Consider the following 20145-nt stretch of genomic DNA (forward strand, 5'->3'; position numbering starts at 1 on the left):
CCCAACCCTTACCGGCTTTAGATCACTTTCTTTTGTAATCATACCAATAAAAATCCACCTTGATCCCTGAAATTTACTTTCCATACAATTACAGAACCATCCCTGAATGACGGCTAGAGAGGAAATGCCAGGTCTTTCAGCAATACAGTGTATAAAATATATAACAGACAAAATTACTCTAGCAATTTGAGGTATTTTACTAAAATGGAAACAAAGCAACTGCAATAGACCATTAGCATAGGACTCATGTTGCTTATTTTTAAAAATAAATGGCTTGAATAAATGTCTTCTAAACAAATTTATTTCGTTTAGGAGGGAATGTCACCCTTTAAAAATGTGGAGCTAGTAACTGTCCTTACTTAAATGCAAGTTATGTATATCAGCCCAGAACACATTCAGCTTTACAATTCTCAGTGATCTTCCTTACATTCTGTATGTAATAAAAATTATCTTACCCTTTAATGGTGTATTTATTTTACAAAGGGGAAACAGAAGGAAAAAAAGAAAAAGAAAAAAAAACAGAAAGAAAAATATCTTACTTAAAGATTTTCTGTGTTCAGGCTTTGATTCTTTGGATTCAGTGTCTAATCTATTCAGTAATTCAGTGCTGGAGGATCTGCTGAGTTTGAACTCCAAATTTCTCGATGTACAACTCCGTTCTTTTGGCTGGGGAAAGAAAATGTATATTTATATCTATGCGTGCTTCTAATAAAATTATTATTTGTATGAATGCAGCAGAAGATTGCAGAATGCCAGCACAGAATAAGGAGCTAATAGACACAGCAAGTGATGTAGTGAGTATATTATTTAAGGGAAGTGTAATGCAAAATTTTTCATATGGCAAAGCTTTTATGCCCCAACAGACTGATCTTAATTTCTGAGATAAATTCCCATTTAAGTAAGGAAAACAAAAGGCCTGCTTCCTTAGGCCTTAGAGACCAAAATGATTTCCACATTGTAGGCTATTTCCAAATTATTGCGGAGAGGAAGGTTGTTAAAGTAGCCTTTCTGTTTGAGATATTCACAGTAAATGTTCTTTCAAACACAATTGTTTCAAACATCTGTACAGATTTGGGTTAAACTCTGCTGGTATAAGCTTAGGGAAGAGCAGGGCTCTTTTTCTGCTACTCTACTTGTTAGGGACAAGTAGTGGTCCCAATGTTTGCCACAATCAGGAAAAAAAGGAGGAAGACAATTTTTTTTTGGCTAATTGCACATCTCCCCCCATTTTGCATGGTCAGGTGAGATCTGCTATCTTGATGGCTGGGAAAGTTTTAAAACTAGAACAAATGTAATGGGTGAAACTGGTGCAATGGTTGGTTACCCTGCACATAGCAGGGGGCTTGAAACTAGATGATTATTGTGGTCCTTTTCAACCCAGGTCATTTTATGATTCGATGAAACCTCCAGTGAGTGCTTTTGGTGGCATCCTGTCCTGGGCATGCAGCAATGGGAAAAGCCCTGCCCTCCTGTACCACCACTTTGCTATATGTTGCTGTGGCTCACCGTGTGATCTGAGCTGCCAAAGCCATTATTTTACCTCTTTGCAGAGCAGCACTGAAACAATAGTTGAGTCTATTAGATGCTTAGCTGAGTAGCATGCACAAAAAAGAAGAAAGTCTCTACAGTAAACTCCACCCCAAAATCTTCAGTGGGATATCAATATCCTTGCATAGCCAATGAAATGCACACTATGAAGACATACATCATCAGATCAAACTTTTCTTGGCTGATTATAGCCTCAGGGTAATAGAATGTTTGCAGCTCTTTAAGGGAACAGTAGCCCTGCTCAGGTTAACCCTTTCCAAGAGACTGACTGTGCCCTCACTGCCAATTCCATTTCAGAAAAAAAAATAAAAAATAAAAAATAAAAAACAAAACCCAAACCCTTTGAAAAATGCAATAAATTGGGGTAATCTTCTCTCGTCACATTCTGCAGTGAACAAGGGAAGTCAATGCTTCCGGCCCCCCCCCCCCCCAAAAGTATGTTCTTGGAACAGGCAGAGAAGGCCATCATTTGGAATTTGTACTGAGAGTGGCAAAAAGAGAAAGAAAAAGCTACAGCTGAATCTGGTTTGGTAATTAAAAAGTGTTTTAATAAAACGCAGCCCTGCTTACTTCTCGTAGAAAAAAACCCCAGCTTTCCTAGGAGAATAACAGCAATCAGTTACAAAGGAATATTATTTGCTAGTGTTATTCTTGTGAATAAGTAATACAAAAATTCATAAAAGGATCAAATGTAGTAATAGTTCTATTGAAGATTATATACTGTAGGCTCCATAAACAGAAAATGCAAAAATTCATTAGTTATTAAGTGCTTGTGTGCTTTTACAACCCTCAGCAAACCATCGTCCTTGTTATTTCAGAGAAATAAATGTAGCGTTGCATTTCAAGGCAAGATTCAAATGACATTTTAGTTCAACAACCTTGTTTATCTGGCATTTTTCAGAAGATTTGCATATTTTTGTACCCTTCAGATAAAGGAATGTCTAGCTAGTTGCTAGCTGCCTGAAACCTGCAGAGATGCCTAAGCAAATGAAGTTGAAATTGCTACATCTTAATTAATAAAGGTAACAGCCAAAACAAATACATACCAATCTGTCAATTGCATTTTTGATAGCATGGAACCAATCCAATATGAGAAAGTCGATATCCGACTGGAGGAGGAACTCATTTCCTGACACTGTTGTGATCTGGGGAAGAGCATGGATGGTGACAGGTAAGTGAAGTGCACAGGACGGATCATTTTCTGCTATTATCTCTGCTACATACCCAAATGCTTCCCTTTGTATCAATAATTATCTCCCAGAGTTACCAAGGAGTTTTGAACCTCTGTCTGAAAGCTGTTTAGTATACGTTACAACAAACGAGATATTGTCTCAGCATTGCAACCACCATACACAAATAGTGCAAAAATAATGATAATGTGACAAAAAGTTAAGAAAAGCCAGGGAACTCAACACGACAGACAGCTCAGATGTAAATCAAAGCATCCTGAAAAGAAATGAATTCAAAGTGAGAATTAATTCCTGTTATTTTCACTTTGCATTTCAATTCTGGTTTTATTTTTATATCTGATTTGTCTATCCTCGATTTTACACATCTCCTGTATACCTGTGATCCCAGAGTCCATTTCCAAGCATTTTGGTCAATTTAATAGTCACTTTTTCTTCACATAAAGAAAACTGCTATCAAAGATGGCTGTGGCAAAGTAATTAGGAGCCCACTTACCAGAGGAAAAATCCTCAGTTTGTCTAAATAGAAGTGTATTTACATTTTTGACCCCCACTCTGGGGATATTTATCAAAAGAATATTCACTCCCCTGATAACACTGTTTCACTGCCTAACAATATTTGGTGCAAATATGCATGCACATTCTGCTGGTCTGAACTTCTGAAAACCACCATGAAAATAATGATTAATCGCTGTCACACACATATATATATATTGAAATGAGTTTTTGCAAAAAAAAAGATCTCTAGATTATTTTACAAAACAAGTTAAAAGAACCGTTATACAGATAGCAAAACTGAGTCAGGGAGCTGCAGCATAGCACACATGGATGCAGGGTAAAGTAGCTCTGCCTATTTGCAGATCGGTTAGCATCTTCCACCATGGTTAGCATGATGCAGGAAGGATCTCACCCAGTGCTTGCTCCAAAACAGCTCAGAGCCCACCAACCTGAGCTTCATTATTATTATTATTACTGTTGTGAAGAGATGCCTGTGCAAAACTAGGTAGCATCCAAACTGCACGCTCGAGTTACAGTGGTTTGGGACGCACTCTCAGTCCTTACAACAGCTGCTCATCGGGGTGTGGTATTTCTCAGATCCAAAACCTGTTTGGCTTTTTCTCAGGGAATGGCTGAACACAGAGGTTTCCCTCCAAGCAGAGCGTGAGGAAAAGCAGAACAGAGCTGCTAAGACCTGGCGCAGCCTATTAAATCTGGTGACCTGAAGTGCTACTGTTTCGCTGCATCCGCTCATGTCAAGAGTCTTTCCTAAAGAATAAAGAAACAAACCAGCTCAGATGGTCCCCCACATCTTTCTTAAAACTGAAATACTACCAGGGGAAAATTAAAAAAAAAAAAAAAAAAAAAAAAAAAAAAAAAAAAAAAAAAACCAGCTTGTGTTATTAATTGTTCTATAACCCTCCTGTTATTGAGGAAATGCCTGTAAGGAAGGTTTCCAAAGTCATCAGCATTAAGGAAAATCCCATCAGCGCAGCTCCAGTGGAGACATCCTGTGAGAGTGCTGAAGAGAATGTGGGAATGGGCTCCCAGCGCGGGTTGGGAGCCTGCCCGCCTGCCTGCAGATGTTCCCAGCCCCAGCCAGCCCCACACCAGCCCTTCAGGAGCAGACCTCCAGCCTCTCTATTGTTCACGGCGCGCAGGGAGAGCTAGTAGCTGGGGACATTGGAATCCCGTCATTAGTCCTCCAACGCGGTGCTAACTGCTGCTCATGTGCTATCCATTCTCTTTATCCCAACAAACAAACAAACAAACAAAAAAAGCCCAAATTCAACTTAAGGTAAGCAGTTAAAAGAGATGGCCTCCAGGTTTGCGCCCAGTTCACGCTGCAAGTTTTGGGATCAAAATGCATTACATTTTATCACCTTTAATGTATACATGCAGATATGATTTAGACTAAACACAGGCAACAATTCAATCCGATGCCTCTCTCCCAGCATAAACAAATCATTATTAAAATTATAAAATGGAATAACAGTTTCAAAGTAAGAGCAACATATATAATTAGATTTACTGTATTTTGATGGCTTAAAAGGGACACGACGTAGTTCAGACTCCCGTTCAGTAAATTCAGGATGCATGAAAATACAAGTATTCAGCACTGCATAAACATTTGTACTGCATGATATGCAAAAGAGACACTCCATTGCTAACAAGACCAAAGTAAACTACATGTTGAAAGTTTCTTTGTCTGAATGTGTTATTCTGATAATCATATATTATCGATGTTTTAGGAGCAAATCTGTAAAAACAGATCATAGTATTGAGGGAAGAGAATTCATTTAAAATATACTTTCCGTAAGATATAGTTCAAGTTCTTTTCATTCTTTCCTCAGACTAATCTTCAGAGCAACTAGACAGTTTCAAGAAGACTGCTACTGCTCTCTACAGTTTAAATGCATCCACTCCTTAATTACAGTCAGTAATTGACTTTGTTCTGCTCCATTCCAGTCATTCACAGGAAAGCAGTTCCAAAGGCTTTGGCTGGTAAATCCCATTTAACGTGCAGGTTTCCTATCCTACTTTTATATATTACCTCCTTAGGATTTCTGATAAATGGTTCTTGGAAGGGATTGCTAAACCATATTTGCACTTTGAACAATCGAATTTTCAACACCCTTGGGAAAATACATCAGTAAAGAATGCTAGCTTTGAGTAAACCTTGTGATTGAACAATTTATGATCACAGCCCTAAACGATGTATAACTAACAACAAGCATAAATTGCTCCATATTAAGGCATGCTAACACACCGTCCTTGTATTAGGCACTGCTGAAGTAAACAGGGACTGGAGAAAAAATGAAAGAGAAACCTTAAAAAAAAAGAAGAGAAAAAAAAAAAAAAGAAAAAATGTTCCAGTTGCCAGCCTCCATTGTGTTTTGAGGTGCTTTGATTTTTTTTAAATATTTCTTGAAATGCTTCTCCATCATTTTTGCAAAGGCTCCAGTCTGGAATTAGCAAGGCCTTATCAAGCAGAATTGTGAGGCTGTTGTCAGCAATAAATACCCACAAGAATGACAACCTGCATCAGCCCTCTTGTTTTCCAACAGTGTGTCCTTCGTGTTGCTTATAGTGGAGCCGAGGCTCCCAAAGTACTTTCTTGCTATAGTACCTTGGAAAAATCCCTTCTCAGGCTGAGTTCTTCATCCAGAGCAGTTTTACAACTGCAGTCCTTCTGCTCAGCACTGATGATTTGAACGCATTGTCTCACTGCAGGTAAATGCATGTTAAATTTGGTGTGCTGCTGGGCTGCCAACGAAGTGTGGAAAGTAGAGGACAGGTGTGAAACACCTTTTCATAATATTCTGTTGTTAGTTCATTATAGATTTCTCTTGTCATTATACACAGTTGCAAAGGGAAAAGGGTATGTCAGCATAACGCTCTACTAAACTTGTATTCAACAAGATCCTATGTTATTAAATGAAAAGATACCCATACAGCACAGTTTAACTATGTTTTAATAATGCCATTACCGTTAAATTACATAAATACCCCGTATCTTGTCTGAGATCAGTATTTCCTAAAAATCCCACAAATCCTATGCTTTTTTGATGCTAGGTCATCCTCTGGCACATGCAATGTGCCATGCGTGGTTGTGTTTCTCTAGGACTTCCAAACTTTTACAGCTAACTCAGTTCACCTTTTAAAACATCTCAGAGATTCTCGTCTTTCATGATATACTCACACCAAAACAACACAGGAGATCAAAGACATAAAAACACCATGGAATAAGCCCAGAAGTTTTTGGCCACAGTCTTCCTACAAATGTTGGTACTGCTGTGAAAAAAATATATCCTTCATGGCTTATCCCTTTGGTTCTTCACCAGTATACATTTCTTTTAGCTGCAGAATAGGGATGGAGGCAATTTTAGCAGTCATACTGATAGGCACTCTATGGAGATATGGAAAAGGGAGAAAAAAATCACACAGCAAAACAAAAATACAAAACCTTATTATTGATTCACTCACTTCAAAGTGTGCTTATGCATCTCTGGTGACTACAACTATTATTTGCAGTGATGAGCTATTTTCAGAGAATGCCGAGCACAAACTTCAATGCAGGAAGTGGAGAACTCTTTGGGGAAGAAGAAATATAGCAAAAACACTTCAGAGTCTCTCTCCTGCAGTGAATGAGCATGGAGCAAGCAGCTTGGAAAGTGTGTGTTTCACATATGGCTCATGTGCAGCCACCAAGAACCCATCTCCCCATTTCTTATTTCAGCCAAATACCGAAACATAACATAGTTTACTTCCTTCTGAATGCAGGACATCCTAAAAAAATCCTGGACTATTGTGGTAGTAGCTCCTTGTATAAACAATCCCATTAGTCCAGTGTTGGATTATTGGATGCTTCTAGACCGTGGAAACCCTACACTGAAGCTAAATCCAGTGCAAAATCCAGTGCAGAAAACCTAAATTTTGATGTCATCTGGGACTCCCACAGCCTGTGGTGAACACTAAGTGATTTAAACTTAGATTGACAGATACCTCAGCGTGCAGAAACTCAATAAAATGTGTTCCTCTTGTTGCACTGTGCATTGGGATTGCTGCTCTTGATATGTGTAGGAAAAAAGGAAATGTGAGTCGCTGGAGCATTTCTAGCTCAAAAGCTAACACTCTTCCCCCTTCCCACCGCTTCCTTCATCTCACCTTGCGTCTTACAAGCTTTTTTCTGATCATGTTAACCATCTTGATTCCCTTAAAGAAGAGGAATCTAGGCTTTGCCTCTACTTTTTTGAGTTATTTTTGCAGGATGGGATCTAGCCATTCTATCCACATAACGCGGGACGTGCCACTCTCCATCTGCATGGCAACCACCAAGGCAGGGAAAAACAACAAAAGAAAAAGGGGGGAGAATAAGGAAAAAAAGAAACAAACTGGGATTTTTCTCTCTTTTTCAAAATGTTATTGAAAAAATAAGGCATATCACTAGAATATAATACAGCATGAGAATAAATACATAAAAGATAGAAACTTGTGTCCACACCCACAGCAGAAGTAGAATTAATTAAAGTTGGGAGACACTGTGCTCCTTAGTGGTTTAATTATCTGGATTTGAATTAAACAGGGATAGAGATATATAAGTTTTTAAAAACATGTCAAAAGTCAAACAGCATTTCTGAAAGTTGATCTCAAATTCTTTCTTACAGATAATCCAGTCTCTTGGCCATGTTTATGCTGAATGAGTGAGCAGCAGAGGATAAATAAAATATCTCTCTCTGCTGTACTATAGTGAGCTGAGACTCTAATATTCAAGAAATGCAAATAGAAGAAAACAAAAGGATCAGTATGCGATTGCATTATATCCATGCTGCTTCATATATCCATTATACGATTCAGGCTTTTCAACGGAGGTAGCCATGGTTATGCTCATAGTTAAATTACTTAAAGGACTCTAAGATGTTTATGACTAACAAAGAAATTTCATTATCAAGCAGATTGTCTGTCTCATATTACAGTCTGGCTTTACCAAGCCAGCAGTCCTTTGCATGTCGAGAAAAAGTTAACACTGAAGTGAGGGAGACATATCAGCTTGGAAGAAGAGGTCTTCAACCAATGTTTCCAAAAAAAATGATATTTGTTAAAACATTTTGTGAGAAACTATCTGCCTTGTGTTCCCAATGTTGCTAGATGTTAAGTAAATATATGCTGATTGCAAAAAAAAAGTTGCTTTGGCAACTCTCTTATTAAAATGCATTTGTAACCCCCATCTGTCATGAAAGTTTTGAAAAGTTTGTTTACTTTGGATAGCCGCCTTATCCAGGGTTACCCCAGCATACAATGATAGCAGTCTTCAGAAGTTGTGTGAGGAACAAGCCACTGGGGATCCATTTTTGTTTTAATTGGCACACACAAACACTTTTCTGGTCTGTCAAAAAGATCAAGCTAATATGCATGGCGGGTGTTATATTCTCAGCTTTTGGGAGTAGTAAAGCTCCCTTTATTTAAGTAATTTAAATGATAGACTGCAAAAACTTTGCAAGTCAGAAAAATGTTTTATACTTTCTTTGGGAATATTTGTTTTAAGCAACAGAAAATGTTCTACATATCTAAAGATGTTGAACCTTATGTTATAATTACCCTGTTTCTTCTGACTCTGTAAAAATTACTGTGAAAACCGAGTATTGCAAAGAGGCAACAAACAGATCCTGTTTATATGTATATGTATATGTATATGTATAATACTGTGTTTTCACAACTTCCACAATATTAGCAATTGTAAGACCAATTGCTGCCAGATGTTTACAGGAAATGTCTTCAATTGTGTAGCCTTGTGGTAACACTGACTTGCACATCCATTTTCTGGAAACCTTTGTGGGTTCATAATACCAAAGCAACCTGCTTATATGAATAACTTGATTTTTAGTGAAATCTAATGTTGTGGGTATTTACATCAATGTCTTTGAAGTGGATTCAACAGTCTGAATTCTGGGGATAAATTTCTACAAAATAACAGGATTTTTCTTTAAATGAAACTGTATTCCGCCAGTGATAAACAAATATGTTTATTTTCCAGTAAATTTATAGGATTGAGTTCTTCCAAATACTTCTGTAGTAAAACAATGAACTTTGGGACCATTAAGAAGAAAAACATATATGAGCTTAATGCTTCTCTTCTGCTGTGCAATAAACTCATAGTATATGTAAGTTTTTACTGAACTGCATTACTATTAGTGAAGAGAGAATTGGATCTTTTCTCTGTATTGTGAGGAAAATCACCCTCCATCTCTGCCTGTGAAAAATTTCAGAAGCAGAAGAACTGATTTATATAGTTTGTAAGGAAGACACTGAACAGAAAGGATGTCATGATGAAAGCAGATTAAGTCCCAACAGACCAAAATTCTTTGGGTTTCAAGAGATAACACTGGAGAGTGTGTCCCCACAGGAGGAAAGGATCAATGATTTGATGGGGGTATGGGCTCACTTCCAATAATTTGAAGGAACGGGTGACCATTCTCCCTTTTTCACACAGTGGTCCAGATCTATTTCTTCTTTCGTTTACTGATGTGTGAAAGAGAACACATGTTGTTCGATGGAAAAGGAAGGAACGCTCCTGACAGGCATTAAGAGAAAGTGAGGAGAAGTGCAAGTCGCCACAGATATGGGAAGCGAGAAAGATGTACCCCAAAATTGGTTACAGCTGAAAAGCAAGAGAGAATAATTAAGACACAACTCATGTCTGTGCGTAGACAATTGCGTATGTTGTCCACAGACGAAGACTTAAGGCACTGTATGAATACCTACTGCAAGCTACTTTTCTCCTTGGGGTAATATTTTACTGTTATTGCTTTTACAATCTGAAGCCATATATTACACAGCCGCATACAGAGATATTGGCAATGGTTTCTTAGAGAAGTCCCTGCCTTTCTTAGTTTTACCAGCTGGACAAGACCTTGTGATAAATGGTCCTCCTGTCCAATTTTATATGCACGTTATAACACTTTATGATATATGTGAGCAAAATTCAACATGATAAGTCCTCCTAACAAACAAAAAAAATATCAAAGGGAGAATGAATGCTCTAGTCTCAGTACAAGCAAAGATATATATTTAAAATATATATGTGCTATGTGTGAAGATTTCATTTTGTTGACTCCTATTTTAGTGAGGAATTTATTCATCGGTAGCAGAGCATTTTACAGCTATATTATTTGCAGGCAGAAGCCAGTACTGGCTTTGAGGATTTCATTTACTGACACATGTCTCCTATTAATAAGTGCTGAGATTGCACAATAAGAAAAAAAGATATGCTGTTGTAAGTATCTTTATACTTACAGTAATGTATTTGGCCATGATTATAAGTGTTTATAAAACATTTAAGAATCGTTCCTTGTCTACTTACACTAATGAGAACACCTGTTAACTTCAGAGCTGCACAGACTTATTTGCATTGAATTCAGGTTTTTGCACACTTTACATCACTTTTTGAAACAATTAGATGTTTACAGAGAAATATAGCTAAAAGAAGAACAGCAGCTTGAATGCCCTCCAGCCCAAGTCAATGCTAATCCTGGTTTGAGTGAAAAGCAGAAATCTGGTGAATTATAATACCAACACAAATTCAGTTAGCGGTGAGCAAAGGTGTACCTGCAAATCCTCTGATAGCAGATGTTACTTGTGGGGATTGATACCTGCTGTTGAATAAAGCATCTCTTAGAGATGAAACAAGCACTACTGAATAGAATTTTTCCTTGTTCTGCTTATTGTTTCCTTTCCATTTATTATTATTTTTTTTAATTTCTTACTCAGAGCCTTTTCAGGTACAGAGAATGCAGAAACTGCAGTCATTTCTTAAAATAGCTATTTATTTTATTAACTTCCCAAAAACCAGTGCAACAACTCAAGAATCCTCCTACTGCTAGACATACAAAACACCATCTCTGTCACAGGGGGTTTTATGGCCTGGAGCAAAGAGGCAGGAGGTCCTTTTCTATGAAAACAGGTCTACTGAACGGTAAGTGTAATATCCTGCTGCTACACAACCATGCCTGCTATTGTCTAAAAACAATGTAAAACATCAAAGTTCATCCATGATCTGAACATACACTCTGCCAGCTGTGCCAAGCTCCTGAGTGTTGCAGGCAGGAAAATAAAATGGTTATCATCCTTCCTTCCATGCAGAGAGACAACAGTGCATAACATCTTTTTTCCATCTTTATTTGTACATAAATATTAGGAAAAGATAAGCTCCAAAAAGGCTGTTGTACTCATTTAAGAAAAATAACAGCAACTTAAAATATTTCCATTACCCCCTCCCTCCCCCCCCAAAAAAAAATATTTAGTGTTTCAATAGAAATTATGATGAGCGGACAATATGCACAAAAATATCCAACAACAAATATTTTCCATACATTGTAGCTATCTAGCTAAGATTTGATGATTAATGGTCTTACTAGAAAACTTTCACAGGCAATAATATACATGCAGTACTTAGCTAAGTACTGAGGAATATGGAAACTTCAAGTCCAGACTATGAGTATTTCTTAGAGCTTTGGGTTTTGTCAGTCATGTCACTTCATATAATAAGTAACACAGCACAGATAGCATGGAGATCCTGTTTCATTTAAAGAATAACATCTTCTAATTTCATTAATTAGAAATTCTTGTAATCCATAAAATTGACACTGCATATCTCCATATTCTCGTGACAGTTTTAAACAAGTGTTCCACTGGTAGAGAATTCTGGATCTTCTTTATTTATTCTAGACCTGAGCTCGCAGCAATGAAAATACAGTGGCCTTTAAAAGTATATGCTGCTTTAAGAAGTGGAGTAGTAATGAAAAAAGGTTAATCAAAATGTTATTTAAAAATATCACACAGCCAAAATATCAAATTATCTTTTCACAATAGGTGTCAAAGGGGCTCTTCTAGGAAAAGAGGATACAGTTCAGATCTCAGTGAGTTTTGTACACCAGCTGAATTTATTTATCTAGCAGTAACTACTGAATTATTTGACTATGTAATTCATGAACATGCCAACCTACACTGATCAATTTTGTAATGCACTGTTTTTTAATAAATACACATGGAATTAGAAAAAAGCAATAAGAGATATGTACTGTCTAAGTCATTGAGTTACTGGCATGCACCAGGATATGCCAAATGCCAAACACTGCAAGGCCTATATATTATCTTTTAAATGTCTGATTTTTCCAAGTATCTGAAATTTCTGACTAACATAGCCTTTTCTCAAGTATTAGATCATGATGTACACTTTGACATCTGTCAGTCAAACTTCTGGCTAACACACTGGACAATCTGGAGGGACACACCAGAATGTGATGTGTCATGCAGAAAAATCGAAAAATTCTATTTTTTCCAAAATAAAAATCACAGCTTTTAGTTTTAAATAGAGAGAATGATTGCAAAATATTTGGCCATCTAGACTGTAAAGATTGAGGTTGGATAATCAATAATGTTTGTTGTTGAATTACCCACTGATAACAAGTAATTTCCTGCTATTCGTGAAGGGAGTTGGGAAGCAGTTTTTTGGGAATTTGGCAGACTCTCTCCCTCTTTTCTAAATATGTGTCTGAAAGCCTGGTATGCTTCTCTATCACAAGCTTTGGGATGATGCAGTATAGCCAAATGGAGGTTTGGGGTGACAGCTCTTTCAGGAACTTAGGAATCTAAATATAAAGAGATGCTAAAAATATACCAAATTACCAGGCAGATAAATGGCTGAGTATTGGGGTTTTGAGTCCTCCATAATCATAATACCATATATCTGGAGTCTTGCAACACCGTGACTGTTGCTCAGCTTCTTGTCACTAATAAATGTACAGTACACGTGACAGGGAAATAAACAGAGTGTTTTAAAACACATTCCAGCCTTCTTGTCCAAAGATGTCATCATTGCATATTAATTCAAGCCCTGTGCATGTGCCAGGAGATTCATGCTTATCCAGCACATGAACTGGAGACACAGAAGTTCTATGACCACATTATCTCCACATAGGCCCTGATCCCTGTGGGCTCTGCCCTTCTCATCACCTTATTATAGGCACCATATGCACTATTAGTATCATAAAAGTGAGTGGCAACTAAAAAGTAACATCCAGCTATTAAGATAGATTTTAAACCACCAGGTAAAATGGAAAATCTTAAGCAAAATGGAATTTCAAATTTTAGCTTCTGAAAGAGTTAGGGCTTTTTAAATTTTTTATTTTATTTTATTTATTACAGTCCTGCATATGACCTAGTCCTTATGCCACTCCCCAGCCACTAAAACAATTCAGAATGTTGAGATTCACAAATAAAAGGAAGAAGCCACTTCACAGGGATTTGGGGCACTTGCTCATTAGACCATTGCTGGAAGAGCTGACTCTATCACTCATGTCTATGAGCAGAGATGTGTAAGCAAGAACTATAAACAGAACCAATTACATTAACATTTCCAAACACTTTCAAGAATAAGACTAAAAGGTTTTGTTTGTTTTGCAAAACCGTGATCCTCTATGCTAATAAGACTAAAATTTGATTAAAAGAATAACATTCAAAGCCAAACCTGGCAGTACAGCTTCTTATGTGCTTTTCTTTCATCTTCTGGAACACGGCAGCCCTGATTCAGCAAGGTACTTCATTAAGCAACATGCAACTTCCAGAATACAAGCACTTGCACTGTTTTCAGTCACAAGACTGAAATGAGTAAATCAGTCAGAACAAAAATAGCAGAAAAGTTATATTTATTCACACAGTGAATATTTCAGGGAACAAAAGACATGTTAGCGAAAGGCAGTAAGAGCTGCATGTAAATTAACAGCAGAACCACAAGAAACACAATTAGTTGTCCCTTATAAACCTCACAGCTAAAGAAGCTATATCATTCTAGCCCTACTGGGTGAAGAGAATGGATTATTAAGATACAGCAAAACCAACAAAAATTCCACCTCACGGGAAAATGATGTTCTTCGCTGTTATACGCAAAACCAAACTGGTAATTTTATCGTAGAATTATAGAACCATAAATGTTGGAAAATAACACTCAGTTCACCTACTCTGGCCATCAACCCACCCCCAACATGCCCACTGACCACATCCCTCAGTGCCACATCTCCACAGTTCTTGGACACCTCCATGGATGAGGACTCCACCATTTCCGTGGGCAGCTGTGCCCATTTCTTTCAGAAGAAAAAACAAACAAACAAACAAGCAACTACTTGAAGAATACAGTATCAGAAAAAGAATATGACTTTTATTTATCTCTGGTTATTTTAACCAAGACACTGTCACATCAGCATGAAAAACTAAGAGAAAAGTAATAACTTAGAAATTATACCTAGACTTCAGCTAAACTTAGTTGTCTATCTTTCCCATAGATCATTAATTCCCTTCTGAGAATGGATGAACTTATTCCCTATCACAGCCAAGCTCCCAGTGTATAAGATTAACTAGAAGTCACTCATTTAGAAGATGACTTTAGAATTAAGCCATGAATTAGATATTGTCAGAACTTGAGAATTAAAAAACAAACAAACAAACAAAAAAAAAAACCAAATCAAAACAACAACAAAAAAACCTGAGAGTTCAGGGTTTTAGAAATTCAGTTATACCACTTCACCTCTTACCTAAATGCAAAGACACGCAAACACAAACAAGGTGGTACAGTGCACAGAAATACACCAGATCTGAATAAACAAGCGAGAAATGTTAGAAAAGGTGAATATTTATCAAAATTCTCACATAACAAAGAAAGAGCACTGATAGCTCTACACTACTTAGGAAAGCTGCTGTTATCTCGGGAGTGAACAGGATTCCATTTTCACGCTTAAATCTGAATGATAACTCATTGCCGTTTTTCACTGCTTTTGCTCGATGACAGGTCATTCACCTCACTACTGTCATGCATTACAAAAATTAGCAACCAAGAAAATGAATCTAGATCGTTTCATTCTTTTGAACTTGCTCGTTTGTCTCTATGCTCTGTTTCCTACTGAAAACCCCCTCCGTGCATCTCTGCACCAACTTTGCAGCCGACACGGAGCAAGAGACGGGGAACCCTGCGAATTTTCCCAATGTATCAGACTTACAGAAACACCTGTGCTAAATAACTTTGTGCTGAGCTACTGTGAAAAGCTGCAGTGTTAAATAGCAATCACAGTTTCTTATTTTTCACTGCATTGGTTACTCTCCCGCAAGAATCCTCGGAGCTGTTGAACAGAGCCTAAATGGTACCCGTTTTAATCTCACTGCCTTTCTGCTTTTGTACAGTGCTAAAGTCACAAATTTCTTTATTTATCTGGAATTGCCATTATATCAGTATAAAGGGAGTTGAGCAATGCGTTTTGAGTTGGAAAAAGATCTGTTTATAAATGCCTTCCATTTCTGAATAGAAACCATTCGTTCACTGACCACTATAGGAAGATGAGATGGGTTGAGGAAAATCCTTTAACACGTTTGATTTAAGGTATTATTGAAAATGTTATTTGTCCCAGTGTTTAATGTCAAAGTCCCAAGTACTTTATGTACAGACCAAACTACTGCAAAAATTTACAAACATACAAAGTCTCAGTTGATCCATCCCTTATTTAGGACTATGGACCTTACGTGTATAAAAGCTCTGCTTTCCACAAGGAAGCAGTTCCCTTAAATCTACAGAAAAACTTCAAAAAGATGCATTTGCATGTACACAGAGCTCTTTACAGACTTTATGTTAATTAATTGTTCAAACAAATTATTGACTGATTATCTGCTAATGGAGATCAGTAAGACAGTAAAGATACTGCAAACAGGTAGAAAAAAAACAGCAACTATTGCTTTTTGTCAGAATTATCTCACTTTGCCCAAAAATAAAGAACCTGGGAGCAGGAAACTGTCTGATATCCACCCACAACCAGCATTCAGCATTACACTGCCTCTAACAACAAGGTTCCCCCTTTTCCAGCTGTACCCCTTTTACTCATGCTTCTTGCCGACACAAAACATCCTGCAGTGTTGTTACAAGAGTGGCCCAGTAAAGTGGGAAAGGAGCTGTTGATGATAATGATTCATCTCTAGAGATGTCTGCATCAGTCAGATTGGAGGCTGGAGATATGTTTAGATACTACACTCAAGACAGAATGAGCCTAAAAAAGCATTTGCTTAGCCAAACCTTTTGAAACTAGGGGGGAAAAAAAGAAGGAAAAAAAAAAAGAAAGTCACTGGAAATTTACTACTCTTTGTTGTAATTAGAATTTTAAGCAATCCCGGATTTTCACCAGACTCAAGTCAGGAGGGCACAGCTCATGGCATTTAAATTAAGCTCCCACAACATTTTGTGGCAACACGATATTTTATGGCAGTGAGCGCAAAACACACCAGCAGCAACATTATCAACTTTGAAATGTTTTGAATAATATCAAGCACCAATGGCACTGCCAATAGTGTTTTAAGTACAAAATGTAGAGAACTAAAATTATGCAAGCAACCATTTCCCACAGAAGTAGTCCCAATGATTTCAGACAAGTGCAACAACTGCTATGAAGACAGCAGAATGAGATTCTTGAAAAAGTATATTAAAAAGTACTTTCTAGTGCAAAGAAGGTAGCAGCATCCGGATTCATATTTAGGTAGGTTGATTGCATTCTTGTGCTTCTTGTTTGCTACCTGTTGAAGCATGCTTCAAATCTATCATTCATAGAAGGATAAAGTGAGAATTTCAGTGTTTTCCTTTCACTAGAAGCCTACTGTGAATGGCCTCTGAACAACTCTCCCAGGCAGGTAATTTACCAGCAGAAAAGATAGGCAGACACATTATTTTCAACCAAGTCCCAAGGTGGCTCTCAATTAAGAAAAACAATTGACTGATGCTTCTCTTTTTACTTCCAGGAAGTTCTGTGTAGTATTTCTAGAGCTTTTCCTCCACTCTACCCAACATGTAGTCTCTGTGTCAAGCTGTGAGTTTGTAAATCTTTTTCAGCACTTATCAGAGCTCAACATGAATTATAGTATTGCCAAATCTGCTCTATAGTTGCATTGTTTTGATAGTTTTTTTTTTTTTACACTAGAAGAAAACGTACAGTTTTATGGTCAAAAAGAAATGCCTGTGTACTTTCAATGAGAAAATGCAGGCAACTGTGATTGAACCCCAGAAAAAAAAAAAAAAATCCCCTTAATCCTATGTATTTAATACCTTTAAACTTCGGAAACTTCTGAGCAAGCTCTCGAGCTCTCCGTGGTGCTCATGGTTTCTCTCTGTACCTTTATTACTGAGATCTTATTTACTAAGACTACATTAATGTAATGCATGTTTGAAAACCACTGCTGCTTGGGGGGATGATCTAACTTAAAATGCATGCTAATCTTTAGCAAAATATCTTCCTTTTTGTTGTGTATTACTTAGCATGGTACATAAATCAGCCCTTTTGTTGAGGGCTAATAAAGTTTGTGAGTGTGCATGCGCGCGTGTGTGTGATTTAATACCATTATAATAATATTATATGGCAGGCAAAAATATAATGAAAATGATAATTTGCCAAAAAGATTTAAAAAACACTGAGGTGTTACCTATCAAAAGTTCTCCTTCTGTCTATGATACAGCACAGATTGCAATCGTGACAGTAAATCTGGTGCTATTGTTAATGCCATGGCACTTTGGTTTTTGGCTTGCTTCAGTCCAATCTGTGACATGCTTGTGAATATCTTTCTTCTGTTCTGTCTGTATGGCATATGGATTTCTGGGATACAACGTCAGACCTATCCACATAACAAGTGTTCAGAGCACCTTATCATTTTAAAAAGCCAATTACTCAAAAAGACAAATGTGAAATGTTTCACATTTAATGATGAGCAAATCTGCAAAACAAATGCAATTTTGCTTCATTTGAAAAAGTTTAGTTTAACTGTAAATATTGCAATGGAGTCCCTAGCAATACACACCACGGGTAGGGACGGGCTCATTTTATGCATATTGTACATCATCACTGTCACTTAAATCTGCAAGATTTTCCATGCTAAGATGTTTTAAATAAATAGAAAGAAATGAGATACAAAAGACTGAAATATAGGCTGCTGAATAGACTGTAAAAATGTCACTGCTAACACTGAGTATTGGACACTTAAAAAAAAAATATTTTGAAAGTCTCACCCAAAAAAACGAAAACTGCATATGCCTGCAGAGGTAAAGGTCAGTAATGAAACAATTAACAGCAAAAATACCAATCCATTTTTTAGAAATATTTGTCAATACATAAAGAATGTTTTGTACTGCACATAAGTGCTCAATTAATCCTGGATTAGCGGCCGTATGTCATATTCCCAGACTGAAATGATGTCAGCTGAAGAACTTAAATACACACCGGTTTAAAGCAAGATCCCGTAAGGACCTCAGGAGAGCAGAAATTGCTACTTTCTGGTGTTGCACGAGCAGAACTCGCAATTAAATGGGAGCTCTAAGAATATGCATTATATGCTGTGCCACCGGGGTCAAAACACAGCACAGTAGATTTATGCCTATGTGTGTACAAAACGTATATGCCCGTGCATATCAGCTATTGCTAAGCACAACGTAACCATTTTCAGTCGTCTTGAGCGTAGGTGCTGAGCATCAGAGAAGAAATTAAAGTGATTATTGTTAATGTAGGGGTATATTGGGCTTAAAGACTCGCAGAACAGCAGCGTTAGTGGCAGCGAGGAAAACGGGTTTACGTGCCATGTTTCCAATATATGGAGATAGATTTTAATATTGAAGATTTTTATTTTTGTGATTAATTTGATTTTTAAAACCCTCTCAACTAAACTGAGAAGGCTGGTAACAAAACACTGCATAACATGGGAAACCAAATGCAGCTGGCACCAGTAATTTTAGAAGAAACTAATGGTGATATTTATATCATCGTGAAGCAAGCGGAACAGTTTTAGCAGACTGGGAGTGTTGAAATAGAAAAAAGTTCACCTTTCAGCTATTATGCTGCAGTTCTACAGCACTAGAAAAACCCCAAATCAGACCGTTACAAAGAAAACGTTATTATACCATACAGCCATAGAAATACCTTGCTTAAACTGCCTCTGCTTGTACTGTATTTTATATTAAGTTTTTGTAATCCAGCTCAGGGATTTCATGTATACAGCCGAAAAATCAGCTTGTAAATTATATTTAGCAAGACAGAAAATATGCTGAGTTGTAATATTAGATAAAAACCTTAATTTAAATACATTCCCTTTATTTTTTTTTTCTTTTTTTTTCTTTTTTTTCTTTTCTTTCTTTTTTTTTTTTAAATTTCCAAGCGCTTTCAATTTGGGGTTTGATGTTTTTTTACCTGTGGAATGTGAATTACAGTGAACTAATAAATGATCCAAAAAGAGGGTATTTTACCCTTAATCCTGGGAACAGCTGTAACAATAATTCCCCAAATATTTTTTGCTATTGCTGCACAATAATAAGCATAAGTGTACATAGCAACCCAAAAGAGAATGCAATTTAGCTCACTATTTCATTAAGGTATTTAATTTCTACAATTTGGGATTGTAAGGGTAAAATAAACATTTGTAAAGCATAACAGACTGAATTATTTCATACACTGAACCACACAATGTGTGCCACTCCAAGTGATTTACATCAGAGGTTAATTTTCACCGGTATCTGTAGCATTCAGGAGCAATGAAGGTACAAGAATATACGATTTTAAAATGTACAGCCTTAAAAAAGGAGGAGATTTTAATTTGCAGGGGACTGTGCAAGTGTTTCGCACGGTTTTATGCTCCGTGTTTTTGTTGTGCTGCTTCTCCCTTTGCACACCCACTCACCAACTCCAGCGCTGCGTTTCCAATTTGAATGAAGTGAAAAGCTCAATGGGTAATTGTCAAAGTCAGTTCCTTTCTCCCACTTTCTCACTAGAACCAAATAAAGCCACGGGAGTCTCCCGCTCTTCGCAAACACCCCTAAATCAGCAGCAGCCACCTGAAGCTACCAAAGAGC

General features: G+C 37.2%; 1 protein-coding gene across 1 annotated transcript in view; it reads right to left on the reverse strand.

Annotated features, from left to right (window-relative positions):
• ARHGAP15 (Rho GTPase activating protein 15) overlaps window positions 1-20145 on the reverse strand; it is a 316032-nt gene that overhangs the window by 154897 nt on the left and 140990 nt on the right. Inside the window, exons 7-8 of the mRNA XM_042877717.1 lie at window positions 2595-2693; window positions 540-666 (exon numbers count right to left, since the gene is read on the reverse strand). Of these exons, the coding sequence (XP_042733651.1) occupies window positions 540-666; window positions 2595-2693 (226 nt within the window). The remainder of the gene's footprint in view (window positions 1-539; window positions 667-2594; window positions 2694-20145) is intronic.

The sequence above is a fragment of the Lagopus leucura genome, unplaced genomic scaffold (genome assembly GCF_019238085.1).
Source record: "Lagopus leucura isolate 7727_CA_CO unplaced genomic scaffold, USGS_WTPT01 Super-Scaffold_100019, whole genome shotgun sequence".
Lineage (NCBI taxonomy): Eukaryota > Metazoa > Chordata > Aves > Galliformes > Phasianidae > Lagopus > Lagopus leucura.